Source organism: Mus musculus, chromosome 4 (assembly GCF_000001635.26).
Source record: "Mus musculus strain C57BL/6J chromosome 4, GRCm38.p6 C57BL/6J".
In the NCBI taxonomy this organism is placed as follows: Eukaryota; Metazoa; Chordata; class Mammalia; order Rodentia; family Muridae; genus Mus; species Mus musculus.
The window spans coordinates 141,609,515-141,632,724 of record NC_000070.6 but is presented as its reverse complement, the minus strand read 5'-3'; the positions used below and the strand labels follow the sequence as shown (position 1 = coordinate 141,632,724).

The window sequence follows — 23,210 nt, the reverse complement described above, 5'->3', positions numbered from 1 at the left end:
TGGCTCTCTGCCAGCAGCAGGCCACCTTAGACCTCCCCGCCTTGCACTGCCTGGGACCACACGCTCTGGAGAACTGCCTCCCTGACCCAGCCTGTTTCCCTCAGTGGACACTCAAGTGTTCCCTCCCTCCCTGTCCCCTGTGTTGCAGGGTCACCAAGAAGAAGAAGATTGGCAAGAAGAAAAAGACCAAGCTGGACGAGGATGCAAGCCCACTGCACCCCACCTCTAGTCAGCAGAAATGTGGCCAGCAGGGGGAAGGTGATGGACTTGTGGGCACCCCAGGCCTGGCGAGGGACCCTTCGGACACTGTACTTGCTTCCCCTCAGGAGCAAGGGGAAGGACTCAGCAGTACGGCTGGGAGCAGCGAGCTCTCCGAGCTCAGCCAGATGGGCTTGCTCATCCCCGAGATGAAGGACACCTCCATGGAGTGCCTAGGACAGCCTCTGAGCAAGGTCATTGACAAACTCCACGGCCAGCTGGACCCTAGCACCTGGTGCTCCCATGCCGATCCTCCCGAGCAGTCCTTTCGGGCCGGCTCTCCGGGGGAGGCCCCGGAGAAACCACCATTTTGCGACTTTAGTGAGGGGCTTCCAGCCCCCATGGACTTCTACCGGTTTACAGTCGAGAGTCCAAGTACTGTTGCACCAGGTGGCGGCCACCATGACCCTCCAGGGCCTAGCCAACCGCTGCATGTTCCTGGTAGCCCTGCGGCTGCTCTCCAAGAAGAAGAAGAAGGAGGAGGAAGAGGAGAGGGACAGACATCTCAGCCCCTAGAAGACCGGCAAGGAGAGGAGATTCAGGAGCCAGAGCCTCAGGAACCGGACAGCCAGTTGCCACTGGTCAGCCAGGAGCCCGTGCCCGAACCTGTGTCCCAGCCTGAACCTGGAACCCACGAGGCTCTTTGCAAGCTCAAGCGAGACCAGCCCAGTCCTTGTCTGAGCAGTGCTGAGGACTCCGGGGTAGAGGAGGGCCAGGGTAGCCCTTCAGAGATGACGCACCCCTCAGAGTTCAGGTGAGGGCTGTGCGGGATCTGCCAGTCCAGCAGGGACGGTGGATCTAGCCTGCTGTGGGAGGCGGAAAGGAGGGTGGCCTCCTGCCTGACCTGACCTGACCCCTGCGCCTCCCGACCCTTGTTCCTGACACAGAGTAGACAACAACCACTTGCTCCTCCTCATGATTCACGTCTTTCGAGAAAACGAAGAGCAGTTGTTCAAAGTAAGTCCCCGAACCGGGGAACCATCAAGCGGCACAGGAAGGCGGGTTGAGTCGCCCACTCTGTTCAGTGCGCATGCGGGTCCCACAGGGCGGGCCCTCGAGCTGACCGCGGTTTGCCTCGGCCCATAGATGATCCGGATGAGCACAGGGCACATGGAGGGTAATCTGCAACTGCTCTACGTGCTACTCACAGACTGCTATGTCTACCTGCTTCGGAAAGGTGCCTGCCACCCCAGGCCAGGGTGGGTGGGGCTGGGCTCCTTCCCAACCCCCACCGTAGGCTTGAAAGTGTCCAGAGGGAGGTATTGCTAGCTGGGCTGAGCACCCTATCTGTCATTCCGCCACACAGTCACTTCCTGTTGCGGGGCAAGGAGGGCTGGGTCTTCACTAATGGGGCTGGGGGAGAGGAAAGAGGCCAGCCCGGGTAATAGGCATACCGGTCTCCTCTCTCAGGGGCCACAGAAAAGCCATACCTGGTGGAAGAGGCTGTTTCTTACAATGAACTTGACTATGTGTCGGTGAGTCCAGGCTCTGCAGTTGGTATACCCACCTAAGTACGGGGCTTCTCAGGCTAGCCCTGCCCAGAGCTGTAGAGCATAGGCCACGGGCGCCAACATCCACAGAGGCCTCTGTACACGTGCTGGAGATGGGAGTCAAGGGCGAAGACACCTCTTCCCGTCCCAGATCTCTGACCATCTTCCCTAACTCATCCAGATCCCAGTCTTGGTTAGAGGCCTTCTTAGTCGTGACCCCTCCACATGCGGTTTCTCCCTTCCCAATCTCAGCCAACCCTTACTTAGTACACCCCTTATGGAAGGCAGAGGCCAAGTCCCGTGTGTTTTCCCGCAGGTTGGCCTCGACCAACAGACTGTCAAGCTGGTGTGCACCAACCGCAGGAAGCAGTTTCTGCTGGACACAGCCGACGTGGCCCTGGCTGAGTGAGTGTCAGCCCCCACCCCTCACCAGGACAGGAGACTCAGCATCTGCCATGGGCGTGGCCCTGGCTGGGGGTAGGAGGAGACACCAATCTGTCCCCCACCCTCCCAAGAGCCTGCGGTCTTCTCAGAGAGGCAGGGAAGTGGACAGTCACTGACCGACTGACTCACGTCAGCTCAGGTGACCTCAGCCCCTCAGGACCCACGGAGAGGACGGGGGCTCGTGTGAAGTCCGATGGGAGGGGAGGCACAAGAGCTGGGCTGCTGTCCCTGTCCCGGGTGTATGGCCTGGACTACTACGGACATGGGAATTCCATGTGAGGAGGTCACTTCTGTACTGACTGGAGTGGTCAGATCCTACTGTCCCAGCAGTCTGGGTAGCCTCCTGTCAGAAGCCAAGGCCACTTGGACACTAGGAATGGTCAGGCCTTTTCTGGGCACCATGCAGTGATGCAGGGCTCTGACCCCGTCACACCTATCTGCCAAGGACCTGTCCCCGGGCCTCTGACAGCAAACTGCACTCCCTGAACAGGCTCTTCTTGGCGTCTCTGAAGTCAGCCATGATCAAAGGTTGCCGGGAACCACCCTACCCCAGCATCCTGACTGATGCCACCATGGAGAAGCTGGCGTTGGCGAAATTTGTCGCCCAGGAGTCCAAATGTGAGGTTAGTAGCTGGGGTGGAAGCCCCAGTGCCATCCCATTGGCCTGCCTTAAGACTCACTGATACACATAGGCCGGGGCCAGCATCTCCCAGCCTTCCTCCTGGAAAGGGCTTCCCTCTTCTAGGCCCTCTCCTCTTGTCCACTTGGCTATGTCCCGAGGAGGCCTTGTTCTCACGGTGACCGTGCCTGGGGCTGGGTCATGGGTAAGCTGAGGCCTGGCATGGGCTTTGCCAAAGTCTCACCTGCCGTCGTCCGTCGCCTTCACCTTCAGGCATCCGCCGTGACCGTGCATTTCTATGGGCTTGTGCACTGGGAGGACCCCATGGAAGAGGCCCTGGGCCCTGTTCCCTGCCAGTGCTCACCCGCTGAGGGCACCATCACCAAAGAAGGCATGCTGCACTACAAGGCTAGCACCTCCTACCTGGGCAAGGAACACTGGAAGGCCTGCTTCGTGGTGCTCAGGTGGGAACCCCAGCAGCTGTGGGCCCAGGCATGTGTCAAGTCCCTAGCAGGGGGGAAAGGCTCATGGGCGGGTGTCTCCCTTTGCCACTGCGCCGTGGGCTCACCCAGGGATAGAGAGCTTCTCTATAGAGCCAGTTCTCTGGGCCCAGGATTCCCAGGGCAATGTTCTCCATAGTCAGGCTCAGCTTCCTTTCTCATCCCTCCATAGAGAGCAGGTCCCTGGTTCCCATGCCAACCAGTATATGGGTAATTCCTGGGATCTTCTTAGCCAGGCCTCACCTCACTGTAACTGTGACCCTGTAGCAATGGGATCCTCTACCAGTATCCTGACCGCACGGACGTCATCCCCCTGCTGTCCGTGAACATGGGGTAAGTGTCCCAGGAAAGGGGACTGCGCAGGGGTCATGGCTAGGTATCCTGCTCAGAGGTCAGCTGTGGCTGAGTCTGAAGCCTGGAGTCCACTGTCCTTCTGTCCCTCTCCTCGCCTTACCCTGTAACCCTGACTAGTGTGCCTCGGGCTTCCGAAGCTGCGAGGAGGCAGGATGATCGATGCCTAGAGAAAGAAACCCCGTCCCAGGAATTCCAGCCAATGAGAGGCGGGCGGCAGAGGAAGTGGGTGGGCGGGCACTGGTTCTGAGCAGGTGCAGTTGAGTGGCTTTGTTATCTTTTCTCGCTGTGTTTGGGAACCCGGGGAGAGCTTGGTAATTTTGGAGATACAGGTTGTCAGGTCGAGTGGCACACTTCAAATCCAGTGTGGGAGATAGGCGTATGCTACATACATCCTCTGCTACATAACAAGTTCCAGGCCAGCCTGGGCTGCATCAGACCCTGTCTTAAAAGAAAAAGAAAAAAGCTGTTACACACAAACACACACACGCGCGCGCGCGCGCGCACAAGCATGTGCAAACGTCCCTAGAGACCGAGGCCCAGTACCTGCGCACCTCAGCCCACTCCAGGGTCTCCCACCCCTGCCTCCACCCTCCCATTTCACCCTCTTCCTCTGGCCCAGTGGGGAACAGTGCGGTGGCTGCCGGAGATCCAACACCACGGATCGGCCCCACGCCTTCCAGGTCATTCTGGCTGACCGGCCCTGCCTGGAGCTAAGCGCCGACAGCGAGGCTGAGATGGCTGACTGGATGCAACATCTCTGCCAGGCCGTGTCCAAAGGAGTAAGCTCACCCGTGTCCACCGTCATCCACCCAGCCCAGTCCATCACCCCTGCACCCCACCCCTCACCCTTAAGGGAGAGTCTACAGGGGATTCTTGATGCAGGCCACCCTGGAGAAGCAACCTGCCCCTCTCACCTTCTGCCAATGTCCAGGTCATACCCCAGGGCATAGCTCCCAGCCCCTGTATCCCTTGCTGCCTGGTGATCACAGAGGACCGCCTCTTCACCTGCCACGAGGATTGCCAAACCAGCTTCTTTCGCTCCCTGGGCACAGCCAGGCTGGCAGACATCACTGCCATCTCCACGGAGCTGGGCAAGGAATACTGTGTCCTGGTGAGTGGGCAGGAATGGGGCCACCGGATTTGCCCCAGGAAATCCATGCATATTCATTCACCTGGGACCTGCTGCCCCTAGGAGTTCTCCCAGGATAGCCCACAGCTGCTCCAGCCTTGGGTCATCTACCTGAGCTGCACTTCCGAGCTGGACCGGTTCCTGACTGCCCTGAGCTCTGGGTGGAAAGCCATCTACCAGGTACCTAGCTGTTCTTGGAGCCTGGCCTCGCCTGGAGGGTTCTGGGGACAGCAATTTGCCAACAGCTTTAGATAGTCAGAAACTTTGGGCCCCATTGTCAATGTGTCTGTCAAAACTAAAAATACTACCAGGAGCTGCCGTTCCTGACCTGAGCTCCAGTCACCATGGGGCTCTTGGTAAGTCTGGTGAGACGTAAGTCTGAAGGGTGCACCTCCTCCACCCCAGAGCTGGAATAGTTTCCAGCCCTGGAGAAGTGGTGACTTGCTTTTCTTTTTGTTATTTTTGTTTGTTTGGTTTTGGTTTGGGTGGGGTTTTTTTTGTTTGTTTTGTTTTGTTGTTGTTGTTGGGGTTTTTGTTTGTTTTGTTTTGTTTTGGTTTTGGTTTTTTTTCGAGACAGGGTTTCTCTGTATAGCCTTGGCTGTCCTGGAACTCACTTTGTAGACCAGGCTGGCCTCGCCACCACTGCCCGGCTTGTTTTTGTTTTTAAAGATATTATTTATTGTGAGTACATTGTTGCCGTCTTCAGACACACCAGAAGAGGGCATCTGATCCCATTACAGATGGTTGTGAGCCACCATGTGGTTGCTGGGAATTGAACTCAGGACCTCTGGAAGAACAGTCAGTTCTCTTAACCACTGAGCCATCTCTCCAGCCCCTGTATTTTGTTTTTGAGACAAGGTCCTACTGTACATCTCTGGCCGGCCTGGAACTCACAGGGAAAAATCTGCCTCAGGCTCCTGGGATTAACGGCATGTGCCACCACAGCCAGGGAGAGGGACTGTTTTATGCAGTGCTCCCTGCACCCTGTCATTCTGGGGCGGCTCTAAACTGAGCCAGAGATGGAAAACAGTCAAGAACAGATCTCCTCGCCCAGTGAATTCCAGGTCGACTGGAGAGCTGAGCCTCGGGGTCTGTGCGCTGAACAGGGGGGAAACTCGCAACGTGGAAAATGTTCCCAAAGGGGTGTGCAGGGCCCTGAAGGTCTTCCAGGCTCCTGGGAGAACAGCCAATAGCCCTGTGCTTTTCTGCTTGTCTAAACACAGGTAGACCTTCCTCACAAGGCCATCCATGAAGCTTCCATCAAGCAGAAATTTGAAGACGCCCTGAGCCTCATCCACAGCGCCTGGCAGCGGAGCGACAGTCTCTGCCGCGGCAGGGCCTCCCGGGACCCCTGGTGCTGAGGCGTGGCTGGGCAGCACTGTGGGCAGACCAGAAGGAGGCAGGCTGACTGACTTCTGCACTGCGTTGTCCCACTGTGGTGTTTCGGGGCCGGGGGTCGACAGCCCACTGCTGCCTTGGGGCGGCAGAACCACATAGTGCGGCTAGAGACAGGAGTTCAGAGTCAGTGCCTGGCACCGTAGGCACCCTGCCCACTGGTAGTGACTAGCGGTCACTGGGGCAGAAGGTCTGAGCCCTGTGGGCTCTGTAGACACTTGGTGTCCCCTGGCCACCATTGAGTCCTCACCATCTGCTCAGGGTGACAGAGAGAATGACAACATACATTTAAGAGGGAGCAAAGAGACGGGGAGGGTGGGTGCGCCATCTTCCTTTCCTGGGTCAGGGGCCTGGGCGGATGGTCAGGGCCCCCTGGGGGGTCCTGAGTGCCCAGCCACCCTTGTTCATTTTTGAACAGTGTCCCAATCACACAAAGAAAGACAAACACTAGGGATCTGTGCATGCCCCCCTCACAAATCCACCCCATGCACAGCCTGGGCCCAGCCCGCAGCCCTCCAGGGCTGCCAGGAGGCCCTGCATGTCCACAGCCCCGCCTCTCCTCTTCCTCAAATACAGCAGAGCTTGTAGAACCAGGGGTCAGTTGGCTCCTCTTGCCAGGAGCAAAGGAGAGGGTCAGAGAGAGGAGCGGAGCCCATGAGCGTGGTGGCTTCTTTGACATCTGACGACCAACCCCTGCTTGGCTGGGGCTGGCCCTTCTTGAGGTCTCTGTTAGGTCCCTTGAGGGACAGGTCAGGTGGATTGGGTTTTGTTTTTTAAAATAAAATTGATGTTATATTGCTGAGACTTGTCGCTGACCCTCTTTCGGTGTGAGGGGGGTGGAGGAGCGTCCCACCCCCTCCCCATCGCCATTGTCTGGGCGGGCATACATACACAGAGACACACAGAGAGAAAGAGGGAGAGGGAGAAGAATCAGCCCCAGGTTGGCCTTGGCCACTCTGCTCTGCTGCCTGGAGGAGGAAGGGCCTGGAAGTCCCTGTGCCTTCCGGTTTCCTGCAGGGCCACCACAAGAGGGAGCCTGGTGGCTTGGTTGTTAAGGTAAATGGCTAGAGCCACCAGGTTTACTCCCCTAGGGGCCCTCATCATTCCATTTCATCCCAAACAGGGACTCTGCAGTTTGGGGTGAGCGTAACTGAGGCACTAGAAGTCGGGCCACAGGAGGGGTGTGGACCACCTTCCACTGGGTGCAGCAGGCTTTTGACACGTCACTCTCCCGGGGCCTTTCTGGACTCTCCCCTCCCCTCCTGTGCAGCACCATCTCCACAGAGGTTACCTTCCCTCACGAGTGGTGAAACCAGGAAACGGAAAATTCTAGAGCTAAGCACTTGTACGGTTTTTAAATACGCACACTGGTTTGCATACTGTGTGCGGCCTGCACAGATGTGGCTCATCCGGTTGTCGAGTGTCTCTGCTGCGTACACCATTAGGCACCTGGCTTTCACATCGACTGGGGGTGGGGCAGGATTTGTGTTCAAGTGACCCTTTTTAAAATAATGGCCCCTAAAGTTGCCCTCAGTGTCTGTCATGTGTGTATCCTCTCTCACATACACATGCACACACACAGGATAACCTAAGCTATCTAGAGAGACTCTGTCTTTTAAAAAAGGAATTCACATCAATGGTGTTTCTGGTGCATGCCTTTAACTCCAGCACTTGGGAAGCAGAGGCAAGCAGATTTCTGTGAGTTCCAGGCCAGTCTGATCTCCATAGTTCCAGGACACCAAAGCTACACAGAGCAACCCTGTCTTAAAATAAAATAAAATTAACGGGATTGGAGAAATTATTCAGTGGTTAGAGCACTGAACTAGCTGTTCTTCCAGAGGTCCAGGGTTCAATTCCCAGCACCCACCTACATGGTAGCTCAGCCCCCAGACCCGTGTGTAACTCCAGTTCCAGAGTATACAGCGTCCTCTCTGACCTCCATGGACACCAGGCTCACACACACATGTAGGCAAAACATAAGAACGTAAGAGACAAAGCAGGCCAGGTTTGTGTTGCCAGCACTGGGGGGGGGGGGGGGCAGAGGCAAGTGGAGCCAGTCACCAGTTTGGAGGTGGCCCGGGCAGCACAGTGAGTCCTTGAGAGAGAGACACCATCACAGGAAACTGAACGATCTCACCCATGGCTCTGCAGGGCTCTGAGGCCCTCCCTTGCATTCACTCCTGTTGAACTGTAAAGCCGGGTGTGGTGGCGCACAACTCTAATCCCAGCACTGGGGAGGCAGAGGCGGGCGGATCTCTGTGCGTCTATGGCCACCTGATCTACATAGCTAGTTTCAGGCCAGCCAGGGTTATATAGAGAGACCTCGCTTCAAAGAAAAAAGATATTAAGTGAATAAACCTTTGAGAGAGATGAGAGAGAATAGGGCTATAATCTGGCAGAGGTTAAAACGGCACAGTTGCTGGTTGGCCACGCTTACAGCCAAGACACCACAAGCCTAGGGCTTTTAGCTGGAGCCCTACAGGGACAGGAGATGGAACAGGAAGTCTAGAGGACAAGGAGGGGTGCCCTCCCCTACTCTAGCTTGGCTCTTTCTTCCTGCCCACTGTCCTTCCAGTCACAAGTGACCTTTCCTCCAGATCCCATGGCCCAGGCCCGCCCTGGCCAGCAGCAGCTGGGATTGGTCTGAGCCAGAGGAGGTGTGTCCAGATTCCCATAGCCCTGCTGATGAACAGCAGGTGGAGTTCCAAGACAACCAGGGGCCACCAGCCAGTGGCAGGATCTCTGCCCTCTAGACATGGTGCTGGCCCCCTTTGATCCCCAGCCCTGTGACCATGCAGAGGTACAGACTGCCTAGAGACTACCATCTATAGCCTGTGCCATGAAGCCAACTCAGGCACAGATGGCTCCTGCCATGGATTCGAGGGAGATGGTGTCCCCGGCTGTGGACCTGGTGCTGGGTGCCTCAGCCTGCTGCCTGGCCTGTGTATTCACCAACCCCCTGGAAGTGGTAAAGACCCGTCTACAACTGCAGGGGGAACTGCAGGCCCCAGGCACCTACCCACGGCCCTACCGGGGCTTTGTGTCTTCTGTTGCAGCCGTGGCCCGGGCAGATGGGCTATGGGGCCTGCAGAAGGGGCTGGCTGCTGGCCTTCTCTACCAGGGCCTCATGAATGGTGTCCGTTTCTACTGCTATAGCCTGGCATGCCAGGCTGGCCTCACCCAACAACCAGGCGGCACTGTGGTCGCAGGCGCTGCGGCTGGGGCATTGGGGGCCTTCGTGGGGAGTCCTGCTTACCTGGTAAGTGTCTTCTCCTTCCTTTATAGCTCCGTGGCCAACGTGACCAGTGGACTTTGTGGCCCTGGGTTGGGCGTGTCAGTTTGGGAGGGGACTGTTCGCTGGGAATATCTGGCTCAGACCTGAAATCTGCCCTCACTCTGACCCTTGCTTCTTTGGGAGCCATGTCCACTGGTCTTTGCTGGGAGAGGGAGCAGGTTATGGAGTAGGTAGATTCTAGTCCTCGCTTGCCTGTGGTGGCACCTAGGGAGCCTGGCATACAGTAAGAATAAAACCTGCCACAGAGCAGAGGGTTGTTGTGTCCTGGTCTAGCCACTGAATGCTTTACTCTGTCCTTGAGAGTGGCAACACAGTCCCAAAGATCTCCTTAAGAAACCTGAGCCACCAAGATGTATGCCAGGCCTCAGGATGTGGCTCAGTTGGTATTGTGTTTGCCTGACATGTACTAAGCCCTGGGTATGTTCCCAAACACAACATAAACCAGGCATCGTGGCACCGCCTGCCTACCCATAAGCCCAGTATTTGAGAGGTGGAGACAGGAAAATCAGAATTAAGGTCATGGTGACAAGACCTATTTGGCGCCAGCCTGAGGTACGTGATGAAACACAATGTCTCAAATTTTAAAATAATAAAACTGAGCTCTGGCCAACCAAGACTGCCTCCGAGCTTCAGATGTGGGGGTCAGGGATACTATGCAAGGGGAGGGGCTCACACACACTCCTCTCAGTTTCCAGGCTCTATCCTAGAGCTCCCATCTGCTCTGAACTTGCAGGTCAAGACACAGCTGCAGGCTCAGACAGTGGCTACTATGGCCGTGGGGCATCAGCACCAGCATCAGGTAAGATACCTTCCCCGGGACCCGGGGCTCCAGGTTGTGCAGGCGCAGTGGCTCTCTAGTGACCCATACCATCTCCTCCTTGCAGGGTGTCCTGAGTGCCCTGGAGACCATCTGGCGCCAACAGGGCATGCTGGGGCTGTGGCGGGGTGTGGGTGGGGCTGTGCCCCGAGTCACAGTAGGTTCAGCTGCCCAGCTGGCCACCTTTACCTCTGCCAAGGCTTGGGTACAGGATCGACAGGTAAGGAGCTGGGAACACTGACACAGACAGGGAATGGGAGGTTTCCTGCCTCTGTCACACAGGGTTGGTGACAAATGGGGCCCCCCCAAAAAAAAAACCTGGTCTTGTTGAACATGGCAAGATGCACTTACGTTCCTAGGCCCATGCTACTACCTACATGAGGAAGAAAGACAGGGGAAAAATGGAAAAGGAAAAAGGGAGGGAGGGGCAGAGAGGAGGAAAAGGAAGGAAGGAAGATGGAAGGAAGAAAGAAGGGGAGGAAGGGGAGAGGGGTTGCAGCTAGGACAGTGATCCTCACCTGTGATCTCAGAACTTAGAAGGTGGAGGCAGGAGGATTGCAAGTTGGAGAACACCTGCTGCATAGCAAGATCTGTCTCAACCAAGAGAGAATGTACATGTTTGAGGAAGGATTGTATAGAGGGAGGAAGAAAATAAAGTTGTTAGCTCTGCCATTATAGTTGCGACCTAGCCTTTGTGTCCCACAGGAGTTGGGGGGGGGGCGGTCATCGGTGAACTCTAAAATCATGAGGGAATGCAGGGTTGGCATCGGGAGTTGGAAATGGCTGGAGAGGTCTGATTTGGTTGCCCAGCTCAGCCCTTCCAGCCCTCGTGGGCTTGGGGCAGGGGGGAGAGCACAGTAGGGGTGAGTATAGGCAGTGGGTAAGGTGAACAGCCTGTGCCATCTCCACAGTGGTTTTTGGAGGACAGCTGGCTGGTGACCCTGGCTGGTGGCATGATCAGCAGTATAGCCGTGGTTGCAGTCATGACACCCCTGGACGTCGTCAGCACGCGGCTGTACAATCAGCCAGTGGACAGAGCTGGCAGGGTGAGCAGGGGACAAAGGGAACAGGGACATACACACACACACATGGAGCCACCAGGGAACACACACCATATTCACAACACATTAACAGGCAAGTCCCAAGTTCTTTGGGTTTTATTCTGTTTCCTGATGAAGAAATCAACTCAGAGAGGTCCAGTGACACGGCTGAGGTCACCCAGATGTCGTTAGAAAGGACAGGGTTGACCGGGCAGTGGTGGCGCACGCCTTTAATCCCAGCACTTGGGAGGCAGAGGCAGGCGGATTTCTGAGTTCGAGGCCAGCCTGGTCTACAGAGTGAGTTCCAGGACAGCCAGGGCTATACAGAGAAACCCTGTCTCAAAAAAAAAAAAACAAAAAGAAAAAGAAAAGAAAGAGAGAGAGAGAGAAAGAAAGAAAGGAGAGAGGGAGGGAGGGAGGGAGGGAGGGAGGGAAGGAGAGAAAGAGAGAGAGAGGAAGGAAGGAAGGAAGCAAGGAAGGGAGGGAGGGAGGGAGGGAGGGAGGGAGGGAGGGAGGGAGGGAGGGAGGGAGAGAGAGACAGGGTTTGGAATTTTGGCCTTTCTGTCATAACATCGATAGGAAGTGTGAGGACAAAGGCTTGTGTGCCTCCATATCCAAGCTGTATCCAAGCCCTGAAGGAGGCTATCTGCCTGCAGGCAAAGGCTCCTTTTTATTAGCAGCACAGTCTATAACCCTCCTGTATGGGAACAGATGCTGCTTCTGACACTACTAGACACACTCGGCTGTGTCATCTGGGACCCTCAACCCTCTCCCCATGTTTATCCCCAGGGCCAGCTGTATGGGGGCCTCGCTGATTGCCTGGTGAAGACCTGTCAACAGGAGGGACCCCTGGCACTCTACAAAGGCCTAGGCCCTGCCTATCTGCGCTTGGGTCCCCACACCATCCTTAGCATGTTCTTCTGGGATGAGCTTCGGAAACTGGTTGCGAGGGCCCAGCACCAGGGCACCTAGACTCAACCCTCATCCCACCACCAAGCCTGCCATCTGGTAGAGGTGATGGCCTGTCAGTGTAAGACTGGCTGCCCAGAGCTAGCTTGAGTCAGGCCCTGCCACAAGCCAGGAGGAGAAGGCAAGGAACAATGGACAACTGGGATCCATTGAGCCCCAGGACCAGTGTGCCCCATGTCACCACCTCTTTATTTCCCTTCTCTCCCCTGGGTTACCATGCCTTAGCTCATGGCCACAGCAATGCCTACATTTAAAGATTCCCATTAGGGGAGCCACTCAGCTGCACTGGCTCCTCAGTCCTCCACCCACTGTGTGACCACATGAGCCTCTCTCAGCATGGGGAAACTGAGGCTGAGGGGAGCCATGTCTCTGGCTGGAGCCACATATGTTTGCCATGACAGAGCCAGGACTGGAGTTCAACTCTGCCTACCCCCATACCATGCTCTCAACGAAGACAAGGCTACATCAGGACTACTGGGCTTCGTGTCCCTCAGAGGCCACTGCATGTGAGACCCTTGTGCCACCAGGGAGTCCTTGGTGTCCCCAGAGTCTGGTTGGCCAAAGCTAGTTATCAAACCAAGTTCTGAAGCTGCCTCAATGGCTTAGCAAAACAAACAACCCTGTTTTCCTACCTTCTGAAGCTGGAAGCGCAGGAAGGTATTGGCGGTGTTGGCGTCTCTCTTTTATTTCAGTTATCTGTGGTGCTGTGGTAGAGCCAGGGCCTGGGCATGCTGGTCACGTGATCTGCCCGTGGTCCACACCACAGCCCAAGGCTGACTTCTCCTGAGACCTCTTTCCTTGACTTTAAAATGAGCAGCTTCCTTTGGTCTTCTCTGAATCTGAGTAAAATCAGCTTTCCTCAGGCTGGGGACATAGATCAGTCGGCAGACTGCCCACCTGATGCCCACGAGGCCCCCCAGGATCCAAATGAACTGGGCATGATGGCCCCTGCCTGTATTCTCAGCCCTGGGGAGGCAGAGGCAGGAGGATCTGGAGTTCGGAGTCATCCTCGGCTCCATAGCAAGTCTGAGGTCAGCCTGGATTCCATGAGAGCCAGAGAGGAGAGAGAGGGAGAGGAGGGGAGAAGGGGGTTGGGGAGGGAGGAAAGGGAGGAAGAGGAGGAGGAGGAAGAGGAGGAGGAGGAGGACAGGGAGATGGAGACCCAGTTCTGTTGAATAGGACCCACACAGGGACTGCATATTACCGAGGGAGCTACCACGGCCTCCCTCTACAGTCCCTGAGGGGCTGGATTAGGGCGTCAGCAGCAGTCTTAGAGCGCTTGAGTCCAGGCTTCCTGTTTGTGTACGTCCGGGGGAGCTCAGGCCTAGGAAAGAGGGTGCCTGTCCATGTGGGTCACGGAGCAGAGCCACTGCAGGGCCAACGACACACTCCGAGCCCTCTCTCCAGACTGCAGGCACGCTCCACCACAGGGACAGGTGTGTAAGGCACCCAGTGGCCTTTCTCCTATGAAAGTGGACACTCGCTCTTGGCCAGGTAGCCTCAACCACCTTCCCCAACCACTTCCCAAGTGAGAAAAATTACTCCAGATGAACACTCCTGAACACTCCAATAAAGTTTTATATTTTGTAAACTTTGGCAATTGCCCTCTGCTTCCCTGTCCCTGCCCCGCCCCGCCCCGCCCCAAACCCTCAATCTCAAGCCTTTTATTTCTAGGAAGGACCCAAAAAGCAGTGCCCGCCCGCCCAGGTGAAGCCTGCCACCTAGTGGACGGAAGGAGAACAGTATGACCCCAAGAAAGACTGCGCTCAACCGGAGTCTTTTTTTTTTTTTTTTTTTTTTCGAGACAGGGTTTCTTTGTGTAGCCCTGGCTATCCTGGAACTCACTCTGTAGACCAGGCTGGCCTCGAACTCAGAAATCCGCCTGCCTCTGCCTCCCGAGTGCTGGGATTAAAGGTGTGCGCCACCACGCCCAGCTTCAACCTAAGTCTTAAGGGGATTCCAAACCCTTCTTTCCCTGTGGCTTGTAGAAGCTAAACTACTAATTTTCAGAAGCCCGAAGAGACAGAGCGCTGCGGGGAGCAGCTCTGCTTTGGGAACTTGAGAGGGCCAAGTCACACTTCAGGTTGAGTGCGGGCCACACCTGAGAGGGGGAAGGCCAGGTGAGCTGGCCGAAGAGGGACTTCCGGAAGGCATGGTGGCCTTGAAGTCTAGCGGGGACAGACCAGAACCAGTTAACTGCTTTGCCCTTGAGACCTGAATGGGAAGCCACCAGCAGCTGCGAGCTGACAGTGCCACTGAATCCAGCAACCTGGAAGATCTAAGGCAGCTGTCTCCCCGGCCCCGCCCCCAGGCCTTTGACCCTTTCCTAGTCCCTCCCCTGTCCTCTAGAGACACCTTTGACCAGTGATATCATTGGGTTTGTCCCAGCGCGGACCCGGTCGGAGGCTGAGGGTTCCTGGAGGCTGCCATGTTCTCCCTGCCTTCCCTCTCCTCCTGGCTCCCCAGCCTCCCTTCCTTTGAGTGGGGTTCCAGTCTCTTCGACAGCCTTCTGCAAGGTGAGCGCCTCTGGGATGCACACCTGCCCCTCCCCGCCACGTCCCTCCCGCGGGTGGGCGGAGTGCAAGGTGGGCCCCACATCCACGTGGGGGTCTCGGCTCCTGGCTGCCCCCTGAGCTCACCCTGCCTCCTCCCCGACAACACTAACGCCCCCCCCCCTTCACCCTCTCCTTTGTCTGGCTCAGGCTTGATCGGGGCCCTTGGAGTCTCGGTTCTCAACAGTCTCCTGAAAGTTTATTTCTTCGTGGCCTGTGTCAAGTGAGTGTCCACGTCGGTCCCACCCACCTTGCCCAGGCAGTTGGTCCCTGAGCGGAGTCTGGTCTCTCTTGGAGAGAGCCGAGAGAGTTGAGCTGGAGCCCTGGCAACTCTCCCACGGGACAGGACCCCGTGATCCTGTCTTTCAGCCGGCACCCATTCTGCCCCCACAGTGACCCCCAGCGGCAGCCCCAAAAGCAGCGGCTGAGCGCGCAATGGGCCTCGTTGGAGATGCTGCATCTGGCTGGTCTGACCCTGTTCCTGACCTTGATAGGGTCCCGGGTAGCCGCCCTCGTCGTCTTGGAGTTCTCGCTCCGGGCTGTGTCCACTCTGCTGTCTCTGGGCAAGGTGAGACGACAGCGTGGGGCCACTCTGGGCCACTTTCATCCTCTGGATTGGGAAATAGAGCCTAGTGACCCCACCCCCACTTTCAGATGGAAACCATAGATTTTAGTTTGTTGCCTGGCAGTACGAGACAGACCCAACACACACACACACACACACACACACACACACACACACACACACACACAATCACACCCGTGTAAATGTCGGTTCTGTGAGCTGGGAGTGTGGATCAGTTGGTAGAGTGCTTGCCTGGCATGCTCACACAAAGCCCTGGATTTGATCCCCTGCACCGTGTAAACCCAGGCCTGGTGACAACCTTGCCTGAAGGATGAGAAGTTCAGGGCCATCCTTGACTATTGGGTCTGGGGCTAGCCTGGAACACATGAGATCCAAAAACAAAAGGCTTGTTCTGCTGAGCTTTTTGACCGGCCCTGGCTAAGTTCCTTTGAGGGCTTTGGCCCATTTTGTCCGGACAGCTGTAATAATTAAGGGTCTTCTTGGATCTCCACCAGTGTGGCAACTGACGCTCAAAGGAGCACACGGTTTGCCTGTGAAGTCGGGTCTTCAAGGCCCAGACCCATCACCCTCTAGCCAACCGGATGAACAAGAGAAACCACCCTCCTGATGCCAGCCTCCCGCCATGTGGCCTACGCTGGGCTCTCTTCCCCTGCAGGGTTCCGGGAACAAGGAAAGGCTCCAGCTTTTCCTGGTGTGTCAGTTCTCCCTGGGCTGTGGGCTAAGCTGTGGCCTGAGCTTCCTCCAGGAAGGTGCCCCACACCGCTCCCTGAACCTGCTGCTGAGCCTGGGGCTGGCTGTACTCCTTGCCCTGGGTGCCCGGCGCCTAACCCGCCACATCTGCAGCCTCTATGAACTGCACAGCAGCCAGCGCTACTGTGGGGTCTGCTTGGGCCTGCTGGCCAGCCAGCACGGCATGCCCAGGCTCCTGAGCCGCACTCTGACAGTGGCCTTTGCTGTGAGTGATCTGGCGGCAGTGGCTCTCATCAACAAGGACTTCCTGAGCTCCTCAGAGGCCGTGCGATTCTGGACCCCGCTCACCATCTGTTACACACTGTTGGTCATCTACATGCAGGGTGAGAGCCCCAGAACTGGGGTCCCTTCCATTGCCCACACTCCCCTTGTCATCCCAGCCATCCAGTCCGGGGACAGGACTTAGACTCTACCATGGGCTTCTTAGAGCAGTGATGTCATATAGGAACCCATCACATAGGAACCCTGAAGACCTGGTACCTGGGTTGGTCTTGAGGACTAGGTAAGGTGAAAGGGATTGTGGGTCAAAGCACAGAGTGAAGGTGTGGCCATGCACCACTGCGTGTGGTTTAGGGTTGTCCCCCCAAGGACCATAGGGATTATAGTCAAGGCTGGCTATAAATTCAGAAAGGCCCGTTCCAGAGCCCTGGCCAACCAAGCTGGGCAGGGTCCTATGCAGGAGAGAGTGGCTGGTCAGATCTGGCCACTAGGAAGAGGCACCTGGCTGCAGAATGGGAGTTAGTCGCAAGTGGAGGAGCAGGGAAGGGTGGTCCAAGCGGTAAGAACAGTAGCTGTGAAGACCCTGAGGCAGGGATAGACTTGGCAGTCTCTGTGTACGAAATGAGGAACCAGGACTGCTGTCTTTCTAAGGAAGGGGAACACAGATCGGATGAGGATGGAGAGACGGGACCAAGTCAAGTTTGACTGTGGAAAACAAGACTTCCATTAGAGTTCTCTAAAAGCAGAGGGATGGTGTCATCTTATTGGTGTGTTTAGGTCGCTTTAGATGGTCAGTAGAGCTTGGTCGGGAACAAAACTCAGGCGCCTTGATGAGTGAGCTTCGGCAAGAGGGGAAGGTGGCTGGGACCAGGATGGAACAAGAGAGAGACTGGCAGAAGCCAACTGAGCTGCGGATGATTCAAACTGACAGGCAGAAAGGGGGAGAACCTTAGATTCCTGCCATCGACTGGCAGGGCTCTGTCCTCAACCAGGGGGAAACTTAAGGGTGGGTAAGAAGTCCTGTAGGTGCCCAGAGACAGAAGCAGGGCTGTGGGAAGGCAGTCAGGGAAGCTGACAAGATCCCCGGGGAAGGCAGCTGAGAAGTGAAACAGGCTGGCCCCAGCTGATCTCCAGAAGGTGCCGGCTGAGACAGTGACAACCGCGTCCCACAGAGGAGCAGTGGCAACATCGCTTCAGCCTACAGGGCCAGGTCCAGACGGTGCTGGTGCGCATGGGTGGCCTCTTCCTTCTGTTGATGACCGTGGGCCGCTGGCTGGATCTCCTGAGTATCTTTTTCTCCCTTTTGGGTGAGCTGTGGTGCTTAGCCGGTATTCGCGCCTTAATCGACCTCTGCCAGATACAGGTAGGTACCTTTATGGATCCCCCCCCCCAGCTTCCCACCCTGTTCCCAAGGTTCCCAGCACACACACCCCCAGAGTTGACAAGAGTCGGGAGGGCAGGGGACCCTCAACTCGGAGTGAGGACCTGGGTACCAGGGACCACTCCAGCTGGCAACCCCGGGGGTCCCAGAGGGTCGGAAGATCCTGATGACGGATCTGAGACTAACTGGGGGTATGTGTCCCTTCGGACCCTCCCCCCAGGGCTTTCCACCCCAGAGGCCTACAGTAACAGCAGCAGTAACAGCAGAAGGAGAATCAGGATGGACAGATCCATGTGAGCCCCGGCCTTCCACACCTGCCCCAGCCAGGAGCGCGGTCCCCTCCTGACTCGCCCTGCGGAGGATGTGAAGTCAGTTTCAGGCCTGCGCGGCCTAACCAGCAAGGTCTTGACCACACGATGTGGCCTGAAGACTGAGTGGCTGGTCCTCACCTAGACTTTTGGGCAGGCCATGGGGGGGCTCTGGAGAAAGGAGGTGGCCAGGGCTGGGGACCTAGAGAGGTGGGGACATGAAGGCCTCAGAGTGAATCCCTCTCTCTTGGAGATGGACAGCGTCAGCAGACCCACTTTTCTTGGCTGGGCAAGAGGACAATTGTGACCTCAGAATGGCCCCTGCCCTCTGGCCACCCCTCCCCCACCTTGCTCTCGCCGAAGACAATAAAGGTGACTTTTCTCAACCTGCGTTGAGGATCACAGTGGCACAGGAAGAAAAAGGGGCTTCCTGAATCCAATGTCTTCGGGGGCAGGCTTCTAGGATATGAGCCTCAAACCTGGCCCTGCCCTGAGTTCCCTGGGGGACAAAGGACACAGGCTGAAGTACCAGGTTCTTGTGTCCCAGGACAAAGAACTGCACCAGGAACATGCGGTTATCAAGATGGTTGGGAGCTGGAGAAGTTGCTCAGGGTTACGAGCATGGAATGCTCTGAGTGTCACCCCTACACATGGGTCTCCTCGTCCTCGTAGATTGCTGGCCGATTCGGCCAACGTCGAACAGGGGGTTCAGAAGCCCTGTGAGTACTCACTGTGAAAGACCACACCGGGACCCGAAGTCAGGAGGCAGATCTTTACCTAGGGTGACTGCAGGCTTATACAGTTTTGGGGAACTGAAGGCAGGGACATCCAGGATGGGCAAAGGTCATTGGCTGGGGGGCTTAGAGGACCTGGAATGCCTCATTAGCATGGGGAAGCACTTCAGGAATCTCAGGCGATGGCTGAACAAGTCTTGTAGAAGAAAGGAACTTGATCCTATAAATTAATTGAGGCTATGTGACATTCCTCAGGTAGAAGCAAGTGTTGGGGGCTTAGAAACCCCAGTCAAGGCCAGAGGAGGAGAAACTCTGTTAACACCAGGAGTCCCCCATTATGCATCAAGCCCCAGAAGGCTGTGCAGTCAATGACAAACTTTGCCCATCCTTAGTTAGCAGGTTTCCCACATCCCCCATCAGGGAGTTCACAAGTGTCTGTAGGAGATGCTTAAGAGATGTGATGTCTCTGGCCTCCTTGGGCACTTGTATTCATGCTCACACACGCATATATAGAATTAAAAATAAAAAGAGAAGAAGAGACAGCTTATTAAGAAAAAGAGAAACCCAGGGCTGGAGAGATGACTCAGCGGTGAAGAGCACTGACTGCCCTTCCAGAAGTCCTGAGTTCAAATCCCAGCAGCCACATGGTGGCTCACAACCATCTATAATGGGATCTGATGCCCTCTTCTGGTGTCTGTAGTTGTCTTGTACTCATATACATAAAATAAATTTAATATTTTTTAGGAAGGAAGGAAGGGAGGGAGTGAGGGAGAAAAAATCCACAGCCAGGTGGTGGCACCACACACCTTTAGTCCCAGCACTCGGGAGGTAGAGGCAGGTGGATCTCTGTGAGCCTGGTCTACAGAGTGAGCTCCAGGACAGACAGGGCTACACAAAGAGACCTTGTCTCAAACAAACAAACAAACAAACCAAAACAAAGAATAAACCCTCTGGAGATGGCAGTGAGCTAGTGAGCTAGGAAAGGCATAGGCTCATTGAGAGTTCTCAGGTTAGCAGGGCCTGGTGGCACACAGCATTAGGTAAGCAGACACATTTCAAGTTCAAGGTCAGCCTGCTCTACATAGAGAGTTCCAGGCTAGTCAGGGCTACATAATGAACCCCCCCCCACAATCTCAAAAAAATAAAGATGTACCAGGTTGCATGCGTAGTGGTGAATTGTTAATCTGCTCTGAGCTCCCAGCAGGTGATCACACGTCTTGCCACCCACCAGAGTTCTATGTATTCACTAATAAAATACACACTCGCACACACACCACAGCCTTTATATTTTCATATTCATATGCCTCTATTAGCTCAATGGTTGGGCTCTTCCAAACCTCCCCTCGGCTAGCACACACTCCCGATATTCCTGAGTTAACACTTTTTTTAAAAGATTTATTTATTATTATATCTAAGTATATTGTAGCTGTCTTCAGACACACCAGGAGAGGGCGTCAGATCTCTTATGGATGGTTGTGAGCCACCATGTGGTTGGTGGGATTTGAACTCAGGACCTTCGGAAGGACAGTCGGTGCTCTTAACCGCTGAGCCATCTCTTCAACCCCCAGAGTTAACACTTTCTAAATCTCTATTTTACCTTTGCTGGCCTGTTTCCTTCTGGGCAGCCCTCCCATGGGGCCGCTTTCCTTTTGCACCCTCATTGCTGGATGGCTTCTCTCCCGCAGCTCTTAAATCTGATCTCTCTGCTTCCACATCTGTTCCTTCTTTCCTTTGCATTTCTTGCCCGGGATTCCTAAAAGTCCCTCCTCTTTCACCCTGCCCAGCCATTGGCCGTTGACTCTTTATTGATTAATCAAAAACCAACTGAGGACAGGGACCCTCAGCATCTGGCTATGCAGATCCCCGTGTGATTTGGGGAGCTGAATTAAGACAAAGCATTAGAACCAATGCCCAACAGCATGGCTCATGGCCATTCTTGGTCACAGTCTTAGCTGTTCTCTTGATTTCCACAGATCTGCTGTTTGTTGTGTGTGACCCAGAAGGGGAAATGGCTTCAAGTCGTCTGTGCTGACTGGCTGCTTGCATAGCTCCAGTCTCTAGTCTGGGGTGTGGTACAGAGGTATCATACTGAGGTGGCCAAGGAGGCGAGGTAGGGTAGTAGAGACATGGTGCCCACCTGAGACCAAGATGCCCTGTCGAATTCCAGGCTGGAACTGCTCTTGGGTCCCCAGCCCCTGATCCTAACCTATTCAGGGCAAATGAGGGTCCTTTTCATCTCAGTCCTGTTCAGGGATAAGATCAGGGACAGGGCTGTACCCACTCCATCTGCCTTCTGTGTGACTAAGGACAAGCACGGCCCCTCTCTGAGACCATCTAGAGAATTACTAAAGCATTGCTAGCTAGCGTTTTAATCCCAGTTCTCCCGAGGCAGAGACAAGAGATGTGAGTTCAAGGCCAGCCTGGTCTACAGAGCAAGTTCCAGGACAGGCAGGGCTACACAGAGAAGCCCTGTCTAAAAATAAATGAATGAAGGAATAAATAAGTAAAAAGAATTACTACCACTAGGAGTGATGGCTCATGCTTGTAATCCTAGCATTGGGGGACAGAAGCAGGCAGATCTCTTGTGAATTCAAGGCCAGCCTGGTCTACATAGCAAACCCACAGCCACACAGGAAGATCCTATCTCAAAAAAAAAAATAAATTAAATTAATATCATATGTTATGTGCTTACCAAGTATTCAAGTACTGAGCACTTAATCTATTTTGACCCTCTGATTCCCACCACCCCTTCCTTTTCTGATTCTCGGCTTTGTTTCTAAACAAAGCACTGGGGTTTCACTGTGGCTATTCTGAAACTCACTATGTAGACCAGGCTGGCCTCAACTGCAGAGATCTGTCTGTCTCTACCTGATGACTATGGAATTAAAGGTGTGTGCCACCATGTCCAGCTGCCTACTGTTTTTGAAATGGTCTAGAAATGTAGCCCAGGCTGGCCCTGAACTCATGGCTATGAAGTCCTATTGCCTCAACCTCCGAATTGCTGAGATTATGGGTAGACACCACTACACTACGCCCTGGTCCTGGAGGTTAGATCCTATGATTTTGTGTGTGTGTGTGTGTGTGTGTGTGTGTGTGTGTGTGTGTGTGTATGAGAGAGAGAGACAGACAGACAGAGACAGAGAGAGAGAGAGAGAGAGGATTGTACTTGTTGACTCTAGAGTTGTCAGAGGGCAGAAGAGGACGTCAGATCCGCTGAAGTGGGAGTTACAGGCTTTTGTGAGCTACTTCCTATGGGTATTGGGAAGCCACTGCAGTCCTCTGCAAGAGCAGCAGGTACTTTTAACCACTGAGCCATCCTTTCAGCTCAGGCAAGATTTGAACACAGGCAGCCTGCTCCTCACCCATTCCACCCAACAGCTCGTATTTTGCATGTTCCTTGTTCCCCTTCTCTGTCTGAAGGTTAGGTCCAGAGAACTAACAGGACTGCATAGGGAAAACAGGCAGATCCAGCCCAGGTGGCTCTGGAATGTGTCTCAGGCCACCAGAGGCTCCCATCAGGTCTGTTCTAGGCCCAGGATCGAGCAACTTGGTTCTGTGGGGATTTTAAGAGGGGAGGCCTACAGAGCAGAGATGCCCAGTCCACTAAGAGGCCTTCCTGGGGCATAGAGCTGGCCTGTGTGGAAGTGGCCTGGAGAAGGCTCTTGAGGACCACAGACTCTGCAAAGATCCTTCCTCCCTCCATTATAGACGGAGTGTGATGAGGCCCTAACTCGGTTCGCAGAGGGCTTGCACGAAGCCCTGGGTTCAGTCCCCAGCACTGCATAAACAGGGTATGATGGTTTACATCCGCAACTCCAGTACTTGTGAAGTACGGGCAGAAATATCAGGAGCTCGAAGTTATCCTCTGCTACATCCCAACTTCATAGCCAGCCTGGGCCACACACATGAGACCCCGACTCCAACCCCAAAACAAGAAGACCACCATTGCCACCTGAGAACTATTGGCCTCTGCTCCTCTCCTCCCCAACCAAGGCAGGGCTGCAACCGGGACAAGTGGAAGCCGAGGGGACCTGATCGTATCAGGTACAGCTTGAGGGCAGCAAAAACCCTGCTCAGTACAATATCAATACCCCTGCTGTGTGATCTGACTTCCACCCCTCAACTTGCCCTGTCTAGAGGAAACGAGTCATCTGGTGGGCGAAGAGCCAGTATCCGCCAGACCCAGACTGGCTCTGGGTTCCAACAAAACCTCCTGTTTGTGCTGGAAGGCATTTTGGTCTCAGCTCACAGACTGGCTGGGAAAATACTGGCAACATCTGGGAGAGAGCTGGACTCAGCTGTCCTTTCCTTTTTATGGGCACAGGGACCATTATCCAAATAAGATTAGGAACATGCGGGCTGGGAGAGAT

The 23,210-nt window shown here is 55.1% G+C and overlaps 3 protein-coding genes and 1 long non-coding RNA gene across 8 annotated transcripts in view; 3 read left to right on the top strand and 1 right to left on the bottom strand.

The window, feature by feature from the left end:
• Nucleotides 1-6,993, top strand: part of Plekhm2 (pleckstrin homology domain containing, family M (with RUN domain) member 2) — a 38,415-nt gene extending 31,422 nt beyond the window's left edge. For 2 of the 3 annotated variants that reach the window (NM_001347237.2, NM_001033150.2), the window contains 12 exons: nt 149-1,012; nt 1,146-1,215; nt 1,345-1,435; nt 1,669-1,733; nt 2,065-2,153; nt 2,683-2,815; nt 3,085-3,275; nt 3,579-3,644; nt 4,285-4,444; nt 4,597-4,776; nt 4,858-4,974; nt 6,018-6,990. In NM_001347237.2, the coding sequence (NP_001334166.1) occupies nt 149-1,012; nt 1,146-1,215; nt 1,345-1,435; nt 1,669-1,733; nt 2,065-2,153; nt 2,683-2,815; nt 3,085-3,275; nt 3,579-3,644; nt 4,285-4,444; nt 4,597-4,776; nt 4,858-4,974; nt 6,018-6,155 (2,164 nt within the window). In that variant the 3' untranslated portion in view covers nt 6,156-6,990. Of the gene's footprint in view, nt 1-148; nt 1,013-1,145; nt 1,216-1,344; nt 1,436-1,668; nt 1,734-2,064; nt 2,154-2,682; nt 2,816-3,084; nt 3,276-3,578; nt 3,645-4,284; nt 4,445-4,596; nt 4,777-4,857; nt 4,975-6,017 lie in introns of all 3 variants that reach the window. The other variant, XR_390780.3, reaches the window with a different exon arrangement.
• Nucleotides 6,994-8,833: 1,840 nt separating this feature from the next.
• Nucleotides 8,834-13,906, top strand: Slc25a34 (solute carrier family 25, member 34). Of its 2 annotated transcripts, none has more exons than XM_006538996.4 (5): nt 8,834-9,448; nt 10,173-10,283; nt 10,369-10,521; nt 11,213-11,347; nt 12,131-13,906. In XM_006538996.4, the coding sequence occupies exons 1-5, from the start codon at nt 9,029-9,031 to the stop codon at nt 12,311-12,313; spliced, it is 1,002 nt and encodes a 333-aa protein (XP_006539059.1). In that variant the 5' UTR covers nt 8,834-9,028; the 3' UTR covers nt 12,314-13,906. The 2 variants fall into 2 exon arrangements, with proteins under 2 accessions (XP_006539059.1, NP_001013802.1); NM_001013780.1 differs by having other exon boundaries at nt 8,891-9,448; nt 10,218-10,283; nt 12,131-13,901.
• A 185-nt stretch (nt 13,907-14,091) lies between these two features.
• Nucleotides 14,092-18,492, top strand: Tmem82 (transmembrane protein 82). 2 transcript variants are annotated; one of them, NR_151462.1, is made up of 6 exons: nt 14,092-14,826; nt 15,013-15,085; nt 15,256-15,430; nt 16,104-16,521; nt 17,615-17,780; nt 18,019-18,492. NR_151462.1 is itself a non-coding variant. In NM_145987.2 (6 exons), exons 1-6 carry the CDS (start codon nt 14,739-14,741, stop codon nt 18,142-18,144), a joined length of 1,071 nt encoding a protein of 356 aa, NP_666099.2. In that variant the 5' UTR covers nt 14,092-14,738; the 3' UTR covers nt 18,145-18,492. The 2 variants fall into 2 exon arrangements, 1 of the variants encoding a protein (NP_666099.2); NM_145987.2 differs by having other exon boundaries at nt 17,590-17,780.
• Nucleotides 17,121-18,355, bottom strand: AI507597 (expressed sequence AI507597). The gene is made up of 3 exons (NR_033566.1): nt 18,248-18,355; nt 18,042-18,150; nt 17,121-17,767 (listed from the first exon to the last, which is right to left on the bottom strand). It is a non-coding gene; the product is annotated as an expressed sequence AI507597 (long non-coding RNA).
• Nucleotides 18,493-23,210: the final 4,718 nt, after the last annotated feature.

Coding starts and splice junctions, on each gene's coding strand:
- Slc25a34 (XM_006538996.4), top strand. CDS start 9,029: ATGAAGCCAACTCAGGCACAGATGGCTCCTGCCATGGATTCGAGGGAG. Junction 10,284..10,368: donor GGCATCAGCACCAGCATCAG/GTAAGATACCTT, acceptor TCCTCCTTGCAG/GGTGTCCTGAGTGCCCTGGA. Junction 11,348..12,130: donor CAGTGGACAGAGCTGGCAGG/GTGAGCAGGGGA, acceptor GTTTATCCCCAG/GGCCAGCTGTATGGGGGCCT.
- Tmem82 (NM_145987.2), top strand. CDS start 14,739: ATGTTCTCCCTGCCTTCCCTCTCCTCCTGGCTCCCCAGCCTCCCTTCC. Junction 15,086..15,255: donor TTCTTCGTGGCCTGTGTCAA/GTGAGTGTCCAC, acceptor CTGCCCCCACAG/TGACCCCCAGCGGCAGCCCC. Junction 15,431..16,103: donor CTCTGCTGTCTCTGGGCAAG/GTGAGACGACAG, acceptor CTTCCCCTGCAG/GGTTCCGGGAACAAGGAAAG.